This window comes from Paroedura picta, chromosome 7 (assembly GCF_049243985.1).
Source record: "Paroedura picta isolate Pp20150507F chromosome 7, Ppicta_v3.0, whole genome shotgun sequence".
NCBI classification, from domain to species: Eukaryota; Metazoa; Chordata; class Lepidosauria; order Squamata; family Gekkonidae; genus Paroedura; species Paroedura picta.
Window position 1 is genome coordinate 104,418,101 of NC_135375.1, and position 18,589 is coordinate 104,436,689.

Below are 18,589 nucleotides of genomic sequence, written 5' to 3' on the forward strand. Positions count from 1 at the left end.
TGCAATCTCGATCCCAATTTGTGACTCCTCCAACCCCGCCTTTCTCATGATGTGCTCCGCGTACAAGTTAAATAGGCAAGGCGACAGTATACAGCCTTGCCGAACTCCTTTCTCAATTTTGAACCAATCAGTGATTCCATGTTCAGTTCTCATTGTTGCTTCTTGACCTGCATATAAGTTTCTCAAGAGACAAATAAGATGCTCTGGTATTCTGGTATGTATATATAGGACACCATATATATATATATAGGACATATTTTGCAGTCTTTTAAAGAATTTAGTAAATTACCTCTCAGGCACTTGTGACATAATTGGAGTTGCTGATACAAAAATGATGGACATCATAACTATGCAAAATATAACTTTGTAATTCTTTGACACCCTAGGATAATTTATTTTGCTGCTTGTTCCTCACTTGGTTAGGGTCATACTGTTTTTTACACACTCACAAGAACGATGTATTAAACAGAAGGTGTTCTTGAAAACTGTCCCATCATAGAGCAATGCCGAAGCTTTTGCCTATATTATCCAATATGTGGTCTCTCTTTCTTAGGTAAATCAAATGCTGTTAAAAGAAAAGAATGGGAGTGTCGACCTATGGGAATAGAATTGGAAAGAAAATCACAACACCTGAATTGACAAGTACCACTGTGATCTCCCAGTTCTTCCTCTTCTCCAGAGGAGAATAGTAGCTCTAGTGCTGCCCTTCCCTTACTGGCAGGTGAGAGGGAAAGCCCTTCTGCAGCTGAGGACAGCTTGGGCCAAAAGGAATTCTTGGCGGGTACAAAAGGAGATGATGTCCACGGATGGTAAGTGTACTGCTTCTGTTGACACTTTTTGTTCCCCAATGCAGATGCTTGGATATATAGAAAATAAAAACTTCCGTGGTCGTATATCAGGAATATGGATAAGACACAGTGCTACTGCTTGGCACAGTGTTTTGTTGTTGCTATGGCTTGTGCACAATAAAGACTGTTGTGTGTGTCATGTGCATACTCATAATTGAGATTTAAATGCTGTTGCAGTTATTGGGAGCCAGCCTGTTTACTTTGGCTTGTGGGCCTGGTACACTTGCATTTGCAGATTGCCCTTCAGAGAGAGTGGAAAACAACTCTGAATTACTTGCAATTTTCCTGCAACTTGTGAATATGGTCAGCATTCTGGCTAAAAATGTCATATCAGAAAATGTTCACCCTCTTCTTTTTGTTGCTAATGTTTAGTTCAGTGGCAGACTCTCCAGGAAGTAGTCTGGTGTCACCGAAATCCCAAGAGAGACCTGCTGGTGAAAAAAAGCAAGCCAAACAAATCGATTATGGGAGAGGCTCTATCTACCATAGTGTAGAAAGACCCTTAACTACAACATTACATGGAGAAGCTAATCAGGATCCAAAGAGCTTATCAATGAGAACGCATCCTTCCTTAGCTTCATTTGTTTCTGATTTGGGAGGAGAAGATGACCTTGTTATAGAAGCTGAGAAGGCTCCAGAGAATAAACAGATCACCTCCCAGCAGCCTGTAATGAACTGTTATCAAAACTACCTTACCCAATATCAGCCGGTCAACTGGTCCAAAAAGCATCCAAGAAAGAAAAGGACCTCATTACATCAATCATTAGACCAGGAGACTGTCCCAGCCTTTAAGGTAAAAAGAAGTCAACAAATCAGGCAAAGCAATCAGTGTATCAGGAGGGCGTGTTTTCAGTGGCTCCGTTTTATGGCCCAATTTTATTTGATCTTGATAATGAGTAATAAACTGTTTGAGCAAACTATGTAGCACTCTAGACTTTAGAACAATATATCTGAGATGTGTTGTTTCAGGCAACGGCCTGTTGGGTTAAGGCAACATTCTTTCAAGAACAATATCCCAGGAACAGGAGAATTCAGCCAAATATTCAGGGAACAGGTATACAGGAACAGGTTGCTGGCTTGACCATCACTAGCTAAGGACAATGGAGTGCTCTCAGGTCAACAGTGTTATGTCCAAGAATGTCAGAAATGTGACTGTTCCAGGTTCTGCTTCCCTAGGAGAGTGTTTACCAACCTTTTCAGATGGTGATTCATACTTTATATATTAACCCATCCAGGGCTGCCTTGTTTTTTCGGTGCCCTAGGCAAACTATGACCTTGGCAATTCCTCTATTCCAGCATTCCATTTTCTACATTGCCCAATCAGGTGATTTTGAGAAACCAGCAAACAAAAAAGAGTTGCCTCTGCTATGAATCCCAGCCTCCTCCTCCTCTGCCAGCTGGGCCTGAGCTAGAGTTTATGAGGAATGCTTGGGGGGAGGGCAGTGTTTTGAGGGGAAACAACAAGATGGCAGATTCCAGTGAAGAGTCTGGCAGCAAAAGGCTCAATGCAGTGCAACTTCTGCAGCTGACAGAGGGCCGTGAAGCAGTGAAGGGGACTGAGCAAGTGTTTGGGCTGTTGAAGAAGCAGCACCAAGACAGAGGCCATTTGCATACACACACCTGTTTCTATTCTCCTCTGTGTCAAGCGCAGACAAAACTCACAAACAAACTTCTATAGAAAGAAAGCTTTAATTGGAAGTAGATCTAGTCACTATAACAGTCGAAGTCAAGACTGTTTGATAATAGGACAACATTGGGCAACATTGTTTCACAGCGGTGTGAAAACGCAAGGATCAAAGAGGGGGAGAATCAAAGGAAAACTACAGGCATAAGCATTCTGGTACCTGGGAACGTTTCTGTAAAGGCACAGCACTCCAAGATGGAGTCCCTCAGGTTCACTGGAATCACAAGCATGGCAGAGAGCAGGGACTGATCCTGACACTCTGTTTATTCCATGGTTTGCTGGACTGCTCCCTGCTACTTCCCAGTCTCCCCTCCTTTCAGCTACTACAGTTAAGTTCTTAGTTGTCTGATGGCTTTTTTCTCCTTGTTAATGTCACAAAGAAGGAGGGGGAGAGGTGAATGTGAGAAATTAGAGAGGAGGAAAGGCAGAGAAAGATGGAAAGGGCAGAAACTGCCATTAGGAAAGACTGGCCTCCGTTCTTCTTTCGGGAGGCTTCCTGACATTTGTGGATCCTAACCCACACATTGGGAAACACTCCCTCAGGATACAGTGGACTTACATCAAAGTAGTTTGTTGTGTCTCATTGTGCTTTTGAAAGTGTAAACTGCTTTTATGAATGAGTTGAGTTTCTACCAAGAATGTCAGAATGCAGTGAAGAGAATTACCGATTTTTTTAAAATTCCAGGGAACACTTGTGATTCAGAATGTTACTTAGAAACTGAAATATATATATATATAATATGCTCCATAGCTTTTATGCTTTACATATCAATATCTAAATCTATATTTAAGTATGAAGGGCATTTAGGAGCCATGTTTCTTCAACAATGTAAAATAAATATCTTTTATATGTAAAGTCAGATGTGCAGATATGGGCATGTTTATTGAGCAGGACAAAATATAAATAGTCTTCCTTTAAAGACAAATGTGCTGTATAAAAGTTCTAGAATAGTGACAAGGTTTTGTGTGTGTTCTAGACTGTTAAACAGGGCCTCACAGCTAATGCTTTACTGGATCGAGGAATGCAGTTTACGGGATCAACATCAAAGTGAGTAACAAGTTGCAATATGTTTGCAGTATTCTAAGGTTGCCAGTTGTGGCCTGGATCAGGTTCAAGGTTCTGGTTTTGATCTTTAAGGCCCTTGGTGATCTGGGATACACATATCTGCGGGACCGCCTGTTTCCTTATGCCCCCTGCAGGGCTTTGCGCTCTCTGGGTACCAACTTGGTGGTCATTCCTGGCCCCAGTGAATCTTGCCTGGTCTTGGCCAGGGCCAGGACCTTTTTGGTCCTGGCCCATACCTGGCGGAATGAGCTCCAGGAAGAGCTGCAGGCCCTGCAGGAGCTTTTGACATTTCATAGGGCCTGTTAAACGGAGCTCTTCCTCCAGATCTATTGGCGAGACCAGTGCAGGAAGAAGATCAGATGAGCAAGGAAGATACGCCACCGAACTTCGGAACATCATTGGTGTTGTCAGCTGATGTAATACCTTTCGCAGTCATGGGAGGGGGTTCTGGCAGTCGTGGGAGGGGAGGGGGTTTTAGTGCCATACTGTATTATGTTGTGTGAATGTTAATTTTAATAGTGTTTTATTGTATGTGGCATTTTATTGTGTAACCCGCCATGAGCTGGCTTGTCAGGAGCCAAATAAATAAATAAATAAATAAATAATACTCTGCAAAGAGGAACATGTACATAGTGTTGCTTTATGGTTGGTACATAGTCGTATTTCTTTTCCCTGATCAGTACTCTTCCTCTGATTGAATCAAGTTCATATATGTTGATTTGCAGAATGAAATCATACCAACGGAAAGCATGGAGCGTATGTGACGGGAAGCTAGAACTAAGCTGATAGTCTGCATTTTCTTTCTTTGAGAATATTGGAGGGAAACACATTGGGGGTTTGGTTCTGCCTCGGGGAGAGAGCCATGAGAGCTCAAGTCTGGTTGAGGAAAAGAGCAGGTGTGGAGTGAAGGGTAACTCTGCTTGGCGGTGTGGCAGAGTGTTTTGGCTCTACTTCTGACAAGAGGACCCAGTTGTTAGGGTTGTCTCTAGCAATGAGTAGACATTCTGCCATTTAGTCTGACTCTTGTGCACCTCAAAGCTTAGCTCACAGCAGCAAATCCAAAGCCTAGACACCCGTTATCTTTAGAATACCTTGCAACTGAGAGGAAAGTTTATAACTTAAAATAAACCTGGTTCCCTCAAGGCTGTGTGAGTCCCTTAGTTGATAGAAATGGCCTGTCACAGTTTTCTCCTAGGAATATATAGCAATATATTACTGTAGTTGTATTCTCCTTTCATAATGCACTGCTCTTATCACAATGGGATGAGGCACCTGGAAAATACAGAACGGGACACAAGCACATCTGCCTTAACTAGACTGTTCTAGTGTTCTGAGAATAGGTTCCGATGCTTAGCCGTGTCGGTCCAAAGTAGTAGAACAACATTTGTGTTCAATGACACCTCTAGGACTAGAAAAGTTGGATTCTGGGTTTAAGCTTTCATGTACATGTATCTGATGAGGTGTGCATACAAACGAAAACTTTGTGGATCTGAAAGGTGCTGCGGGGCACAAACTTTTCTGAGATAAATTGTGTGTTGTGTTTACTAACCAACTACAATAGTTGTGTGTTTAATGTTCTTGGTTGCCAGAATGAGACTTTTTATCTGTTTAATGATAACCAAAATTACTGAAAGAAAATTCTTTTGAGGCTAATATAGGCTCGTAGCAATCCTAGCAGGCGAATGACCCAGTGCTGCATTCCTCATAACCCAAGTGATTGTTATCTGCAATTACATTGTCCTTGTGTGAACATCTGTTGCTCTTAAAATTAGGCAGCTTATTAAACTCTTGCTCCTTCTGTGCTTGGTATCAAGAAGCAGCTGCATCTTGACAAGTTGTTTGTCCACCTAACTAACTGAACACCATAAATTCCACTGCTGTCTATGAGCACTTGGAATTCATTTTGTAGCATGGCCTCTTGAGAAGCAACAACTTGTTTCTGTTATTGTTTTGTTTATTAAGCACACCTTATACCCCCTTGGAAAAGAAAATCCTTGACAATACGGATGATGAAACAATAACAGAAGAATGGACTCTGGATCACCCCATTTCTCAGACCAGAACAACTGTCATTGTGGAAATAAAGGGGACTGTGGATGTTGTTCTCACTCCACTTGTAGCAGAGGCTTTGGACAGGTATTTCACAATTTTTTTAAAACATAGCAACTTTGAATATAATGCTTGTTTTACAATGTAACTGATAAGATCATCTGTACAAGCTTCTGCTCAGCTGCAATAGCGTGTCATGATACTGTGCTTATGCATCCAAATACGAAGGGCATTGTTCTTCAGCAATTACATGACGTGCAACTAAGCATTGTGAGGTTTGCATATGTCAGATATGGGCTGAGAGAAGTCTTGGCAGAAATAGGAATGTTAGTGAACATTCTTTGCCCATCCCTTTCAGTGGAATTAGAAGCTTCTCTCCTGCTTTTGCAGCAGTAATATCACTATGGCAAAGCACTAGAAAGTTTTTTAAACTTAATTTTTAGAAAAGGGTTGGCTCCTTTCTCTCTCACTGGGAAATTCTTGGCAACTTACATTGTGTGCATTTGTGTGTTGAAGGCTCTGATAATTTTTGTGCTGCTTATAACTTATGTTGAGAACACCTAGAAAAGGCCTTTGACAGTGACCTTAATTGACAGGCAAGCTCATACAAGAGAAACCTGCACTTCGGGGGCTCTAGACCAGGGGTAGTCAAACTGCGGCCCTCCAGATGTCCATGGACTACAATTCCCAGGAGCCCTTGCCAGCATTCGCCTGCTCTAGACTGTCTCATAAGGCAACACAAACACTTCAAATTGTGCTGGGGAGAATTGTGCAGGATGATAAGTAAAGGTGTTTGAGCACCAGTGAAATTTGCTTAGTATGGTGAGTCCAGATGTTAGTTTGGTCACAGCATTCTGGATTTGTTAAAGTTTCCAAAGACTCTTCACAGGCAGCCTCATGTTTAATATGGTTTGAATCCTACAGATCATTTCCACGAAAGGAAGGGACATTCCTCTGTGGAATGGACTTTTCTCACCACTGTTTCTCCAAATGCTGCTCCTTGGGGACTAGGGGACCCCCCCCCCCGAGATTACATGAGAGGGGTTTAGAGGTCTGCAGCTAGAGATGAGTCTTGGGGAAAAGCCACCTTCCTGTGGAATTCAATCCTACCCAGTGTCGACATTTAGTATAGGGATGTGCCTTATAAGTAAACTGCATTGAACTCATTTCCCTTGCAGGTATATACAGGCCATGGTTCACTGTGCTAGCACATGCCATCCTGCAGCTATTGTCGATAATCTGCATTCTGAGGTCCTCAGAGAAGCTGTACAGAACAGGAAAACGACTTTCTCCGAAAAGGTATGTGTGTTATATAGCCAAACATTTTGGCTTAGGATGCCCCAACCATACTCTTTGTTCACGTGAGGCATCCAAAGGATCGCGATCACGACACAGCCATTTCCCAGAGAATCTACTTGTAAACGGGAAGTGAGGATGAACATCTTTAAGGATGTGAATGTGTGATTCCTTTAAGAAAAGTGGTGAATCTATGATCATCCTTCCCCGGGATCCATCAGTCTTTTAAAAATCTGTTCTTTTTATTTGTTTCTGCAGTAAATAATTTCCAGAGCTCTGTGAATGAATTTAGTTAATTTCATTTCTACCACCCAAGGCAGGGGGGTGAAATCAGTGTACACAATCAGGGTACAGGGGAGATGCAAAATTGATGAAGAGAGGTTTTTTATCTTCATGCATCACTACTGGAATTCCAAGCAGAAGGGCAGGCACTGCGGTGAACAGACAGTTTCTCTGCCAAGCGGCATCAAGTAGGAAAGAGGACGTTTTTTCTGCGTTTCCTTTCATTTAAGTCTTGGTGGAATCGCCAGGGATCTTCTTGTGCCTGAAGTGTCCTTGCTGGGTCACCTTTTCTTTAGTGTACAGGGTGAGGTGTGCCTGGAACAGGAGGCAGTTGGCGGAAGGAAATTGGTTTCCTATGAACAGGGGTGAAAGTAGAGAAGCAGAAAGGGGTATTTCAAAGAAGGTAGCCCCACAGCTTCTCCTTGTACCTTATTTTCTGTTTTGTTATTATAGGGTTTTTTTAAGGTTCAGCTTTCGTTCTCTCTATTTTTGACACCAGTTCTCCTGGAATTTATTGTTTCTAAAGCTGAATCCTGGTGCTGTGTGGCTATCAGGTTTCCCTTTGAAATGAGTATTCTTGGGTAATTCCAAAATCGTGCACCCTTGATCTTTGGAGCAGATTCTCTTTATCACAGCTGGGGTGGCCTTGCACAGGATGCCTAGGAGAACAGCACCATTAGGCTTGCCGAAACTGGTTATTAGGCAACAGGGGCTCAGTGGAGCTCCTAGCGAAGACTGATGCTGCCCTTCAAAATTCCAGGTGCTGTTCCTTCTTTTCCCCATCTCTCTTCCAGCATTATTAATGGACTGAGAGGAGATGGGACTAGGAGGGAGGCTTCCCCCCTGAGACTTGGGGGCAGGGCATGAATGTGAAGGTCTCTCCATGATCCTCTTCTGCACACTCCTCGGGAATAAACAGCTTTAAAAATGCATTAGATTCATGGAGGATAGATCTGTCAGTGGTTACTAACCATAGGATTGAGGGGAACATCCACATTCAGAAACATTAATCCTCTGAATCCCAGAGCCAGGAGGTAACATCAGGTGAAGCGCCTTCCAGAGGAACTGGTTGGCCACTGTGTGAGACAGGATGTTGAACTAGATGGACTAGTCATCTGATCTAGGGTTTTATTATGTTATTGAATTGAATGTGTATGAATAAATTATATGGTCATTAAAGACAGCATTTTAGCACACAAACTGGCATTATACTGCCCCCTGCTTTTTAAAAGTTATCCTCCAAGCAGGATATTAGAGGATCAGAAACAGAGACCACAGGAACTACTCAAGTAAAAACACAAACAAATCTTTCTCTCAAGCAAGGTCATGTGACTATTAAAGGACTTCAGGCCAGTGTTACACTCCCTAAGGTAATAACCAGTCTGGTGAATAGCCTTGCACGATAGAAGCCTCTAGGCTTTATAGTACCTATATATTTTAGAAAAGCATGTGGTTATATGAATTTAATGGATTATTTAATAGGCTTGTTTAGAAATTGTGGGTTTGTATGTGAAGGAATGGAAGTTTGTTATCATGTAATTACTTAAAATATGAATATAGGGTTTATTGATCTTTGGGCCCCTTTTCATAGGTGAATTTGTGTTTGCTGCAAGCATCAGTGGAAGAATCAACAAGCAACGCTGCAGGGAAAAGCGTCATCCATGTTTCCTTAGTGGCTTTGTGCTTTGATAGGATTGCCACACATGTTCATATGAACAGGTAAGGCAGTGCCTTCCCATAAGAACACGTAAAAAGCTTACCATCCTGCTAACGACGTGCTGAGCATCTGATTGGCCCTCACTGGGGGACGTGCCCTCAATAGCGTGACAGCAGTCCCCAACAGAGGGCCAATCAGAGGCTCTTCCCCATCTCCCTGCTCCTCCTCCTTGCCATTTGCTAGCACCTGACAGGAGGAAGAGCAGCCAGGAGGTAAGCCCAGGAGCTGGGAATGGCCATCTGTTGCATTTTCATTTAGGAGAGTAGAATTTAGAAATTCTGACACCTTTGATTAAATCAGTTGTTAAACCTGTATTAATCTTATTTGCAAAAATAGACTGGCACTTTCAGTCTATAATTATTATAGACTGTAAACTGTATTTGTATTATAGACTGTAAACTGTATTTTTTATAAGTAATCATGATCTAACCTATAATTATAAGCATTTGCATCAATTAAATAGAAAAATAAGAATAATTGAGATAATATAACAATCAAAGTATGTTCATCCACTCGGACAATTAATTTAAAAGATTAACTGTCAATTCAAACATTTTATTTATTTGTTATTTTATTGTTGTTTTATCATTTTATTTTAACCTGCCATGATTCTTAGAGAGTGGCGGTATATAAATCAAATAATAAATAAATCAAATAAATAAATGTATTGTTTATATATAGCCCTTTCCAGGAGCTCAGGCTGGTTTACATCTAAAAATACATTAAAACCGTATCATAAGAGTAAAGTAGATCGATACTTCCGAAAAGGCAGCTTCAAGCTTGTAAATACTAGTAATATAATCCACAGGTTAGCTTCCTTTGTGAATGTCAAAACTCAGTTGCCGTTTGAAAGAAAGAAGATGACTAGCAGCTTTTACAGGCCTTAAAGGAAAGAAAGAATGCAACAGAGCTTTCCAGCTCACATGTCATATAACCGAAAGGAAAGGAGCGGTATAGATGACATTCCAACTCATTTATCATTTCAAGGTGCCTCCGCCTTTGAAGATGTCTGCCGTAGCTGATGTAGCAGAGGGCTGCTCCTTCCCCTCCCCTTGTATCGCTCCCGTGTGACCACCAAATGCACTTGTTGTGATCACAGAGGTGCTTCCTCCTCTGTGCAGGCAGATTTGAACTTGGGCTGCCAGAAAGGTGCCATCCTTTCAGCTCTGCTTTTACCCTCCCAGTTCTGGTATAGAGGAAATGGTCTCAGACCCTTTGAAGAATTGTTGGGTGACTCTGGCTGAGACAGTGAACATGTCCACTTCCCTGTCCCCTCCATGATGGATGGCTTGTTAAATGCACAAAATCAGTGTGTGTTCAGGTCTTATCAATTCTTCTTTTCTCTCGGAACCGGCTCATGGTGGGTTACAGACAGACCAAAAATTAAAAACCCTAATCAAATGAACCATTCTGTTTGTGTCAAGTGAAAACAATTACAGGTAAAGGTGAAGGTATCCCCTGTGCAAGCACAGGGTCATGTCTGACCCTTGGGGTGACGCCCTCTAGCGTTTTCATGGCAGACTCAATACGGGGTGGTTTGCCAGTGCCTTCCCCAGTCATCACCATTTACCCCCCAGCAAGCTGGGTACTCATTTTACCGACCTCAGAAGGATGGAAGGCTGAGTCAACCTTGAGCCGGCTGCTGGGATTGAACTCCCAGCCTCATGGGCAGAGCTTTCAGACTGCATTTCTGCTGCCTTACCACTCTGCGCCACAAGAGGCTCTTTGAAAACAATTGGGTATCAGTAAATCATCTTAAAAGGAATATTTGTTGTATTCATAGCTGATTTTCTTTCCCACAGGCAACTGGACCTTCTAAGCACTGCAACGCCTGCTGTTGGCGCTTGGCTTGTTCCTATTGATCAAGTGAAATCCTCTTTAAACAAACTGGAAACAGAAGGAACATTACGAGTTTGTGCTGTCATGGACTGCATAATGACCGAAGCTTTAGAGGTGGGTGGATTGATGAAAATTACCTGACCAGTGATTTGTCTTGCTTGGCTTTTAAAAGTTGCTTAACTTTTCAAATTTCATTTCAGGTCTTTTTGAGTTAGCATTTCGAAGTCCTGTCTGTCCAGTGTAGTCCATAGTTCACCTGGTTTAGTGCATGGAATATGCAGGACAGTCCTTATGTATACCTTCCTTAGTTACTTAGTGACCAGGTGGGACTGGTAGGGATTGGATCCCACAGATCTATTCAGTTAATGATGTTTGATCCTTTTTCCATAAAATGTTGTGAAAACATAGACAAATAATCAGATGTTTATATCACATTCCCTAGACTAACTACTATTTGATTTCTAAGATTATATAAAGTTAGTCCTCCAAACCAACTATAACTCGCTGATCTATTTAATAACCTAAATAGCTATTTGATTGACAAATAATTTATAAAATGGTGTATTGAAGTCTGTTTTCTAAATGGTTTGAGATGACAATTCCTGAGCCTGTTTGTAGAAATGCACATAGTATGGTTTCTAAAAACTCTGTGAGGAAAACAACAGTCTCACTGTGACCAAGGAAGGGGGGGAAAGAGTAAAAAGGACCATTTGGCTCTCATTCATGCCAGAGCAAAATGGAATAACCTGAATGATAGATTTGTGTGAGTTGTAATCTATGAATATCTGTACACATTCGGAACAATAGTGTGCACTTTCCTTTGAGAAGGGAGGCCTCCAGAACTGCACACAGTACTCCAGGTGTGGTCTGACCAGTGCCGTATACAATGGGACTATGACATCTTGTGATTTTGATGTGATGCCCCTGTTGATACAGCCCAAAATGGCATTCCCCTTTTTTACCGCAGCATCACACTGTCTGCTCATGTTTAGTTTACAATCCACAAGTACCCCAAGGTCTCGTTCACACATAGTGCTACCTAGAAGCGTATCCCCCATCCAGTAGGCATGCTTTTCATTTTTCTGACCCAGATGCAGAACTTTACACTTATCTTTATTAAATTGCATCTTGTTCTCATTTGCCCATTTCCCCATTGTGTTCAGATCTCGTTGAACTCTGTCTCTATCTTCCGGAGTATTTGCCATTCCTCCCAATTTGGTGTCATCTGCAAACTTGATGAGTAGTCCTTCCACCCCCTCATCTAGATCATTAATAAATATGTTAAAAAGTACCGGGCCGAGCACCAAGCCCTGAGGTACCCGCTACTCACCTCCCTCTAGTCTGATGAAACACCATTGACAACAACTCATTGAGTGTGGTTCTCTAACCAATTCCCTATCCACCTAACTATCTGAAAATCCAGATTGCAGTCAATTTATCCATCAGAACATCATGGGGAACTTTATAAAAAACTTTACTAAAATCCAAGTAAACAACATCAACCGAATTTCCACGATCCAGCAAACCTGTTACTTGATCAAAAAAGGAAACCAGGTTGGTCTGATAGGACCTGTTGTAGACAAATCCTTGCTGACTTCCTTGGATCACTAAATTGTCCTCCAGATGTTTGCAGATCGCTTCCTTTAATATCTGCTCCATTATCTTCCCCACAACAGAAGTCAGACTCACTGGTCTGTAGTTTCCCGGGTCATCCTTCCTCCCTTTTTTGAAGATTGGAATAAGAGTGCTCTCTTCCAGTCCTCCGGGACCTTTCCAGTCCTTAAAGAGGTCCTGAAGATGATAGACAAGGGTTCTGCAAGTTCTCTGGAAAGTTCTTTGAGCACTCTCGGGTGCATTTCATCTAGCCCAGGGGAATTGAACTCATCCAGTGCAGCTAAATGCTTCTCGACAACCTCTCTATCCATGTCAACCTGCCACCCAGACACTATCCTTTGGCTACTGCTATCTCTAGATGTGCCTAAACCTTTTGACCTGTGGGAAAAAACAGATGTAAAATAGGAACTAAGCCTTTCTGCTTTCTCTGCATCTTCCATTAGAGTTTGTCCATCTGCACCCAACAGTGGGACTATTGCCTCCTTTACTTTACGTTTGCTCCTCACATAACTGAAAAATCTTTTCTTGTTACAATGGGCTTCCCTGGCCAATCTTAGTTCACTCTCAGCTTTGGCCTTTCTGATGATTGATCTACAGTGCCTAGTAACATGTTAGGTACTCTTCTTTAGAGCTCTGTCCTTCCCTCCATTTCCTGAATATTTTCCTTGTCTTTCTTAGGTCCTCTTGAAGTTCTCTGTTCATCCAAATAGGCTTCTTAGAGTTCCTGCAGTGTTTTCTTCTTTCTGGGATAGTCATTGATTGAGCATGCAATAGCTCTTGTTTGAGTAGCGCCCACCCTTCACATGCTCCCTTCCCTTCCAGCATTCTCATCCATGGTATGACACTCATCATGTCTCTCAGTTTATTAAAGTTTGCCCTACGAAAATCCAACATCCACATCTGGCTACAAGCTTCTTTGCCTCCCCATCTCAAAAGGAATTCTATGAGGACATGGTCACTTCCCCCTAGGGTCCCCACCTCCTTCACCTCATCCACCAACTCTTGCCTGTTGGTCAGTATTAAGTCCAGTATGGCTGAACCTCTTGTGGGTTCATCTACCATTTGATAAATGAAATTGTCAGCCAGGCAGGTCAGAAAGTTGCATGACTGAGACCTGCTGTCTCCTCTTTTTCTACGTATTTTGTCAAAGTTTTTTGGGGGTGGGTGGGTGGGATTATAACACAATTGGGTTCCAAGTAAAAATTATCTTTGACGTGTGCTTGTCTTCCAGAGGGATGGCCTTCCTGCTCTTGTAACATCAAAGAAAGGTCTCATTGCCTTAGCTGGGCAGTGGATGAAGTCCATTGTTGTGACACCAGCCTCCAAAGGGGTGAGTTTACACAGGCCAGCTCAGCCAATGGAACTCCAGTCATCTGTCCCCCATGGCCAAGAGGATGGCTTTGGTGCAGACAATGGAGGTGGTCTTCAAAGTGACACAAGTGAGGATCGAGCAGAGTTTGAATTTGATGCAGGTATTTCACCTATACATTTTCAAAATAACTTCTTCTGTCCATAAATAGCATTTATCTATTTTACATTTTATTTATTACAAAGCCTCTCTTTAAGTTAGGGGTGGGACATTTCTGGTAAAACAAACTTCAGACCTCTGACACTGTCCTCATGCTTTTCCTCATGCTTCCCATGATCAGCATTTCAGGGTGCCCTTTGGGCTACAGAGGAGACGAGGAAGCTGACCTCACTGACAGAAATCCCTTCCATGAATGGAGCTTTCCCACAATATTCAAGCTTATCTGTATTTTCAGAGCATTTTTGACATTTGTCCACACTGAATGTCCTCCTGGACTTCTGACTTTTAAAATAATCTGTAGACGTTAGCTGGTGAGCAACCTACTTTCCTTGCTGAAAAAATACTCCTTAAATAAGAAGCAAAATCTTACTTATTATAAACCTTTGTTCTCAGTAGAGATTCTTCTTTTCTTCTGGATGTGTGTTGTTTTTGTGGGAGGCAGGACAGTAACTTCACAAGGCTGAGGAACCTCCCTGTACAAGGATTCTTGTACAGCAAACACCCATCATGCCCCACCGATTAATGATAGGCAGTAAACCCTTGAAACAAGAACATCAGTTGTTCAAGTAGAAGAGAACTTTAAGAAGCAGCGAGCTATTGCCATCTTCCCCACATGTGCTCAGGTGTTTAGCTAAGGTCAAAATATTCAATTTCAGGCAGTAAACTGTCCTCTGATCTTTTTTGAGAGTTGAATATGGTAACATGACTTACATCTCTGGTACGAGAGTGGAATTGACACCTCTAAAAGCTTAGGTGTAGCTTATACACAATAGCCACAGAATAATTTTTGAAGTCTCCTCCTTCTAGTTGCTACCTCTAAATTGTAAGAAGCCATAAACTGGCACTCAAAGTACCTCCAGAGAAACCCTTTAATCTCTGCAGAAGGCAGGTGTTTAAAGATAGTTTCATTGTCATGGAAAGAGAAAAAGAAGAAGAGCTATTTTTTTTAACCCACTTTTTACTTATCGAAAGTCAAAGTGGCTTACAATTGCCTATTCTTCCTCCCCTGTGAGGAAGAATTTTCCAGATTAGAGGCTGCCACTCTTAACCAGTACATCAAATGGGTCCATAGCCAGAGTAAGTGTAGTGGATGGGCCACCCCTATCAGTTGGGGAAACCTATAGTTCCACCTATGTGAGAGACTGTCTTCAATCAGGAGGTAATCCAGTTCCTGAAGGTGAAGTCTACCCTCTGGCCTTGAGTTGGAATATTACGACTGAGATGGACTTCTTTAGAGAAATGTACTTAGCTGAACATCTTGAACTTGCAGTTCTGAGCTCACTTACTTGGAAGAAAAGTTCATTTAAATCAGCAACCAATCAGACAGCGAGGGCTGTCTGGGAATTAAACATGATTAGAATTGGCAGGATCGGTCTGTAAAAACAAGTGCTTTTCTTCTGCATTACCCCTTATGTGATCCCTTTAAAAACATGTTTTCTGTGTATCCACAAAGTGGATTTTTTGCCATGTTCTGGAGTCGACAGTAGTGATATCTGACAATTTGCTACTCTGGCTAACCTTATTTATTAGGGTTAGTGTCATCTGAAAAAACAATAGAATCTTAAACATTTTCGGCTGTTCTTGAACATGCAATCAACTGCAGATAATGTCCTTTGGCAGCTATTACATACTCATTCAAAATTGTTAATTCTTAATAGGCAGTCTTTAGTGCTAAATTTGCAACATTAATTCCAGAATTTGAAGGCATGATGTAGTAAAGCAGTAAACATGTTGTGAAAACTCAAAAATAGGCAGCTTAGCCAACGTAAAACTTTAAAAATTCATTGTCATACCCAACTTCAGTATTGCTATACAAAATTATTTAGGTTAAGAATCAAGGAGTCAGCAGTCCACAGACTACAATAATGTCTTTTTTTGTAGTATAGAATTGGTGTCATTATTGTCATTGAAATGAAGCTATTGTTTAGTTGACACCTCCTTATGTTCAGTAGTGGAAATATTGAATGCCAGCATTATTTCTGAATGAAGTCATGCAGATGGTTTATGCATGGTATTTTCCAGCAGGATGCTTTTTAATTAATTCAAAGCAGCAAGTAACAGTGATCCTTTGGGGGCAGTGGTCTGAGCACCAGCATCTTCAGAACAGGGACACAGTGATGAAGGTTCATTAACTCAGTGAAGGCAGCCTTTCTCAGCCTTCTCACCACTGAGAAACCCATGAAGCATTTTTCTGGCTTCCAGAAACCCCAGAAGTAGTGTGATCGTGCAGAATGTGGTTGGGAAACATAGCTGTGCATGCATGCACCTGGCCACTCCTCTTCCCACCTCCTCTAGACCTAGCATTGGCTATTTGGGGAGGGGCGAGCAAGTTGACATGACCATATATGGTCATATTACAAATAAATGTTTGTAATTTATTTGTAATTTGTTAACTCCCACCCGTTCGGGAAACCCTTCCAGGGCCAAGAAGAAACCCCAGGGTTTCATGAAACCCTGGTTGAGAAAACCTGAGTTAAGCATATGGCCACCCAGCGAGGCCTGTTAAATATCCTGTTTTTGTATCCCTGTTATATTAATTTAGTACTAACTTTGCAGTTGATGCTCTCTGTTTCCTTAGAATATGTTCTTGTGGCCAGGAACTGAGAAAGTTTTTTCCTCCTGTATTACTTGAATACCAGTTTTATGGGACATACAGTGAATTAACTGTGTTGTATTTGATGTCCATTTAGTAACCACAGTGCCCTCTGACATGTTGTCAGAACATCCTCTATTAACTGAGCCATCATCAGTGAGCTTTTACAACTGGGTGTCAAATGCTGTGGGCAACAGAGGAAGTGTGGTTCAAGAATCTCCTGTCACCAAATCTGGACACAATAGTCTTCCAACAGGTATTAACTAGAAGCTTTAATAATGCATTTAAAAAAATAAATAAACTATTCCTGAAGTTTCTACATGAATGAGAAAAACTTCGAACATGAAATGGTGTCTTCAAATCATTTGAGTTTTGAACATAAGGAGAGTCTTCCTGAATGAGACCAAAGATCTAGCATGTTGTGTCTAATTTCAGTACCAACAAAGAGTGCATAAAATGGTTCTCCATCAACTGGCATTTGGGAGTGCAGGGCCCCTGAACACTCAGGTGCTCTTTAGCTATTGCATCCAATAGCCTTAAGTACCTGGATTATATTGCTACCTACAGTCCAATTAACTGTAGGCTAAAAGTGATGTCTGTGCCAGACCCTGATTTAAAACCACGAGGCAGCTGATATTTTCCAGAAGAGGAAGATTCTGCAATGTTCTAATTTGCAATCTTTCTCACAAAAAAATAAAATAATAAAGGAGTTGACAATTTCTAGTTTTCACTAATTGGGGAACAGCTAATGGTTTTTATTTTTGCTATGCAATCAAAGGCCTGAAACTGTTCTTCGAAAGAGAGATGGAGTGAACGCCACATGATGTGTATTTCCCCTGATATTTACCAATGCTACTGTTCATAATATTCACTTCAGTTCAGTTCTTCATATATATAGCTATATAAAACTGAATGAGTCTGCAGTGTTCAGAACTAGGTATGATACAAGGGAATTAAGACAGACATGGTATTGTTTTGTAGGTGCGGCCCCAAATCTTCCCACTATACCTTCTATTTGTTAAAACATTCTATGAATCTTCTTACCTACAAAGTATGACACATGCATTGAATGCATAAGAAAAAGGTTAACTATGAATTCTACTTTCTGTTCTTGTACTTCTGCTTGCCTGCTATCTATTTTCTGTAGGTGTTCAGAGTCCTACTGAGCCTGCCTGTACAGTAATATTTGAGAATGAGCAGGATAACAACAGCTTAAGCAGAACACAGAGAAAGCGCAGTTTAGTCACCTCTGAACCTCTGCGTGTGACCTTGATAGTATTTCGAATAGGCATGGTGAATCGCATGCATCTTGAAGCAGGCATCGGTGGGCTAACAAGGGAAGCTGAGCTGAAGAGGATCCATGGGAGTTTTACACTCAAAGAAAAAATGAAAGGTAGATTGAGTATCTGAAAATACATTATTGTTGGTCTTCTTGGATAATAAAATTAAGTAATAAGTAAAACATTTTTGGTATAAATAAATATACCATTATGTCCTAATCTGGAAAGCCTCCTTTCTGACATTGTATGTTCTTTATTGAAATACATTCATGGAGAAAATAGTTACCATACCGCTGAATAAATAGAGGCATAATATTGTATTTTCTCCCAAATGATGTATTTAAATAATTCAAAAAGTTAGTGTTAAAATGACATCCAGGTTGTTTATTCTGTTCTCGAACGATTTTTGCAACGAAATTTGCAACATTAATTCCAGATTTTGAAGGCATGATGTAGTAAAGCAGTAAACATGTTGTGAAAACTCAAAAATAGGCAGCTTAGCCAACGTCAAACTTTAAAAATTCATTGTCATACCCAACTTCAGTATTGCTATACAAAATTATTTAGGTTAAGAATCAAGCAGTCAGCAGTCCACAGACTACAATAATGTCTTTTTTTGTAGTATAGAACTGGTGTCATTATTATCGTTGAAATGAAGCTATTGTTTAGTTGACACCTCCTTATGTTCAGTAGTGGAAATATTGAATGCCAGCATTATTTCTGAATGAAGTCGTGCAGACCGTTTATGCATGGTATTTTCCAGCAGTATGCTTTTTAATTCATTCAAAGCAGC

The 18,589-nt window shown here is 41.2% G+C and overlaps 1 protein-coding gene across 1 annotated transcript in view; it reads left to right on the plus strand.

The window, feature by feature from the left end:
- The first annotated feature begins 1,074 nt into the window (after positions 1–1,074).
- The window catches only part of LOC143841960 (bridge-like lipid transfer protein family member 1), a 47,426-nt gene continuing 29,911 nt past the window's right edge, over positions 1,075–18,589 (plus strand). Inside the window, exons 1-9 of the mRNA XM_077346510.1 lie at positions 1,075–1,641; positions 3,510–3,580; positions 5,561–5,734; positions 6,826–6,946; positions 8,817–8,944; positions 10,745–10,895; positions 13,627–13,867; positions 16,614–16,772; positions 17,664–17,909. Of these exons, the coding sequence (XP_077202625.1) occupies positions 1,171–1,641; positions 3,510–3,580; positions 5,561–5,734; positions 6,826–6,946; positions 8,817–8,944; positions 10,745–10,895; positions 13,627–13,867; positions 16,614–16,772; positions 17,664–17,909 (1,762 nt within the window). The 5' untranslated portion in view covers positions 1,075–1,170. The remainder of the gene's footprint in view (positions 1,642–3,509; positions 3,581–5,560; positions 5,735–6,825; positions 6,947–8,816; positions 8,945–10,744; positions 10,896–13,626; positions 13,868–16,613; positions 16,773–17,663; positions 17,910–18,589) is intronic.